This window comes from Perca flavescens, chromosome 9 (assembly GCF_004354835.1).
Source record: "Perca flavescens isolate YP-PL-M2 chromosome 9, PFLA_1.0, whole genome shotgun sequence".
Classification (NCBI taxonomy): domain Eukaryota; kingdom Metazoa; phylum Chordata; class Actinopteri; order Perciformes; family Percidae; genus Perca; species Perca flavescens.
The window spans coordinates 21,105,219-21,110,145 of record NC_041339.1 but is presented as its reverse complement, the minus strand read 5'-3'; the positions used below and the strand labels follow the sequence as shown (position 1 = coordinate 21,110,145).

General features: G+C 38.7%; 1 protein-coding gene across 1 annotated transcript in view; it reads left to right on the top strand.

Moving 5' to 3' along the window:
- Nucleotides 1-3,135, top strand: part of cth (cystathionase (cystathionine gamma-lyase)) — a 17,313-nt gene extending 14,178 nt beyond the window's left edge. Inside the window, exon 12 of the mRNA XM_028587503.1 lies at nucleotides 1,960-3,135. Coding sequence (XP_028443304.1) covers nucleotides 1,960-1,977 — 18 coding nt within the window. The 3' untranslated portion in view covers nucleotides 1,978-3,135. The remainder of the gene's footprint in view (nucleotides 1-1,959) is intronic.
- Nucleotides 3,136-4,927: the final 1,792 nt, after the last annotated feature.

Below are 4,927 nucleotides of genomic sequence, written 5' to 3'. Positions count from 1 at the left end.
GCCTCCACCGGGAAGCTAACGTTAGTTTAGCTAATAGCTAATTCACGTTAGTTTAGCTAATAGTTAATTTGGGCGGACCGCTAGGTGATTATAGTCTGCCGTTAGCCTCCACTGGGAAGCTAACGTTAATTTAGCTAACAGTTCATTTGGCTAACCGCTAGCTGATTGTAGCGGTCTGCCGTCCGTCAGCCTCCACAGTTAAGCTAACGTTAGTTTAGCTAACAGCTAATTCGGCTAACCGGTAGCTGAGACAGCATGCAAACTTTTAAAAGACCCTCAAAATAAATCTTCAAAACAAACGTTAACATATATAACAGCTGTTACGTCAGTTCTACTTTACTTGTGCTCATTTAAAATACATCACAAAATACTTGTCTTTATTGTTACTGTAAAGTCTTAATTTTGCTGTAGCCTGCTTTTCCCATTATGTTTGACTTAACGTTATTTTAGACTGAATCTAGCTGTCCGTTCTGCCTGCACGATCCGTTCTGCGCATGCGTTATTTGTCGGCTAGCGGTTAGCCGAATTAGCTGTTAGCTTGGGTGGAGGCTAGCGTGGAACAGATCGGGCAGGTCGTAAAACGGTATTATCATCTGCGCATGCGTGAACATCTTGCGCATGCGCAGAACGGATTGTGCAGGTGGAACGGATTGGGTACTGACACCTGATTGGTTCTCGAGTGGTCCTCATTTGAATAATAAAATAGTTAAACTTTCGTCAACTTTATTTCGCTCCCCTCGGCGATTTGCTCTCATCTTGCTCAATCAGGGCGAATTTTGTCTCCATTCAACCTCCTATGACATAAACACACCTCCAATCCAGATTAGCAATAACCGAGTGATAGACATTTCAGGCCTGTGTTTTGTGTTTTTATGCCCCCTAATTCTCAAAAGTCAGTTAATGAAGCTTTATTTGATGCTGTGACTACATTTACATGCAGCCAATAACCCATTCAAAACCGGAATATTAGCAATAACCCGGTCGCGCACAGCCACGTAAACACCGGCAAAAACACAAATATGCTCATATTCTGGTTTTTAAAAACCCGAAAATGATCCCTGGGTTACCCCTTTTCCACCCCGAAATTTTGGTCATGTAAACGCGTATTGGCATATCCCCATCAAAAGGAACATTGATCTGTGCATGTTCTATTCACAAGGAATCTTGGTCTTTTGAGTAGAGGAACTTCTTGTATGTGCCAGAAAACATAGTTATAATAATAATTATATACTATAATAATATAGTTACAGTATATATATGTCAATGCAGAAAACCTGCGCGCAGTATACTGGAAGTAAACAAGAAGTAGAGGTAAACATGGCGAGACGCAGCACAGCACCACACTTTTGGAGCGAGGAGGAAACCAATTTCTTTATTAGTGTGGTGAAAACCATGAATATATTGTATTTTGTTGACGGAAGAAAGTACCGAGATAGTGAGATTTATAAGAAGGTGAATGAAAAGTTATTGCGTCTTAAGGTTGTCCGTACGTCCAGACGCTAACCGTGCGTCGCCGTTTACATCGGGATATTGCGAATTGATTACAAATGCCATGTATACAAGAGTAACTCTCTCTGCTCAGACATGTAAACAGGTTATTCCGAATGTTTCAGAAACACAAATAGTGACCTTAACCCGACCATAACCCGAAAATTGACAGCTTGTAAACGTAGTCAATGAGAGCAAAGCGAAATTTCGCTGTGTGGAAACCTACCGTTAATCTGCTTTTGACTTGACATTTTGGCATCCCTCCTCAGCTCATGAAGCAAAGAGAGCAGGAATGACTGTATGGATTGTGCTCCTTTTTTGTTTGTTCCAAGGAAGTGTTTGTGTCATTTCAGAAAAATAGTAGCATGTTATCAACTGTAGCCTCATGTCTGTCTGCTGCTTCCTGCATGTGGACTGTACAGAGCATTGATTTCACTGGTCAATTTGTTCTTTTCCCAATGTCTTTTAAAGCATCCAAAGAAGAAGTGAAATGTCTTCAGGGCATCCTCGAGGCTGAGGTTGAAATCAATCGAAGTCTAGATGAAGACCGGAGGTACCTGAAGTCTCAAATCATCGCAGATCAACACTTGGTACCTCCATTCAGTGCACAAGCAGCAGAGATACGACTATCAGGGAACAACTTGTTCTTTAAAAAATAAAAATCGTGCTATCTGTGAATACACAATTTTTACATGAGAATCTTTTTAATGCCTATTTTACTAGAACATCAGTTAAGTAATCGTATTTGTCTTATGCTGGGTTTTGCTTTGTTTTATGTTTGGATTTGTTTTGTTTTGTTTGGAGGGCTTTAATGGGCTGTAGTCCTATTCATTCAAGGCTGATATAGTATACGTTTCTGCAGGAAAAACAAACACACTTTCTGTATAATCTTGCTATAAACCTACTTCAGGATGCAATCTAGTTGTGATACACAGAACAGTCTCCAAATGTAACTGCCCCAAGTACAACTGCAGCTGTAATCTGTATTAATAATTTTCTAATTCTAGCTGGCATAGTTTCCTCTGTAAAAGAGGGAAGCACGTATTAAGGATGTCTCAATAATCAGATGAACCAGACTCAGGCAAAGTTAATGTTGAAAGATTTTAAATGGTGTTTCAGAACCATTTAAATTTTATGAAGAACAAACAATATCTCCATTCATCATTAATATAAATTTGTGTATTTGGTTGCAGAATGTTAATATGATTTTATATTATGCTTCATCAAGTGTATGCCTTGTAAAGAAGAGGAGAGGAATCCTATTCCTCACATTTGAGACTAATCGGGATATTTGCCAATAAATGAGGGAGTGTTTGGTAAGCACATGCCTTTTATTTGGAGCACTATTTCCCAGCATTGATGTTTGAGGTTTTTATAATAACAACTGAAGGTTATTATAGGAGTATTTCTCAGAATAAAGTTTGATGACATACTTGATGTGTGTTCTTGAACTCAAGTCAAAGCGTTGGGCCAATGACAAAAAAAAAAAGGTCAGAATTTGCATGTTTTGTATCTGTGCTGAGAAAAATGTTTCACTCAGGCACTTCCACCTGCTGCTCTCCCACGCTTCATTTGGGACAGACCATTCACCATCAATGTCATTTATGTAACTGACAAATCCATTCAAATTTCTACATGGAGACTGAAGGTTTTGGTTCTCTTTAGAAGACCAGTTATTTTTTAAGGTTTTGATTTACTGGAATATTAATTTCATGTTACAACCATGTCATGGATTTTACACCTCTGAAAGCTTCTGAATCAGCCATTAACATTTTGTGTAAGCCATGCTACATCTCAAATCTCTGCCAAAAGCTGATGTGATAATTTAGCAAGCAAAAACATTCCCTGAAACCATATGTCCAATTAGATTGTGTAGATTTGGGGGACGTGAGGACCTAGATGGAAATGGCTAGGGGAGGGTCTGAATTTAAAGGAGCAGTGTGTAGGATTTAGGGGGATCAATTGGCAGAAATTAAGTATAATATTCATAATTATATTTTCACTAATGTATAATCACCTGAAACTAAGAGTGGTTGTGTTTTTGCTTGGAATGAGCCCTTTATATCTACATCTGTAGCGAGTCCTCTTCCACTATGTTGCACCACCATGTTTCTACAGTAGCCCAGAGCGGACAAACCAAGCACTGGCTCTAGAGTAGGCATGGGCTGGTATGAGATTCTGACGGTATGATAACCTTCAGCAAAAATGTCACAGTTTCACGGTATTGCAATGACAGCTATAAATGTATTATTTTTTAAATGTCTGGGTAAAAAAAAAAAACACAATGTATTTTATTTTTAAACATACTGCCCACTGGCAGGGAAAGGGATTTCTAAACTGCACTTTCTGTCCTTGAAGACTCATAAAAAACAACTCATACCTTAGGAACGGTATGACAGAAAATTTGAGTGATTTTGAAACCGTGACTTATTCAAACCTTGGTATACATTGAAACCGATAACCCATGCCTACTCTACTAAAAACTTTGTGTTTTTACGTTTCTCGAAGGCCACCGTAGGTTCTATTAAACACTTGGAAAGGGAAGGGTGAGGGAAGGGGTACTCAGTTGGTTGCAACCTCACTGCTAGATGCCACTAAATCCTACACACCATCCTTTTAAAGTAGAGGTGAGGTGTTTGAAATTCAGCTCTCAACTCTCCCAGCATTGACTCATGTAGTGTGATCTTGTCACAGAGTGTGTGTGGTTAGAACTTTCTCAAAAACATAATTCAGTGCAAGTTTTCGGTGTTTTTCAGCTCCCTTCAGTCAGCCAGGGCCTTTTTTGGAGAACACGTCTCCATCAGATGAGTATCAAACACGGATAAAAGTATCTAATGATACAACGAAGTGGAGGCATGTGAGGTTATGATGTGGCTGTGTGGGCTTTTGGTGTTTATTTTACAAATATGAATATGTAATTACATTCACTGATAAATAATGTGTGCTATCACCAGTTTAAACAACAAAATGTGTGGCTGGTGGTTGGTTTCAATCTGTTGCATCACAGATAAACAAGAAACCACCCACTTGCATTCACTGGAGGCCGTCTGCACTAAATCACATCTGAAGTCATAGGTCCTCATGTAAGCAAATCTGTAGATAAGAGATTTAGAGCTCGTGGGAGACTTGCTGTGTGTCAGTGACTGCAACGGCAAAAATGGCAGCAGCAGTTTGAAATATTAACATTAGTTTCCAGAAATCCTGTGATCAAGTGACATCAACTGAAAACTGATCAGTCATTATTGTCAGTGGGCAGTCTATGAACTACAATATATTACCAAAACATACCAAATAGATGAGATAGTTGAGAGTAGTGAGTCCAGCTTTCTCTGGATGAAATGCTTACTTACTGCTATTCAAGTTTATTATATATATACCTGTGGAGTCATAAAAAAAGTTAAATAAAATTTTCTAAATAAAAGAAAGGCTTTAAAAGTAT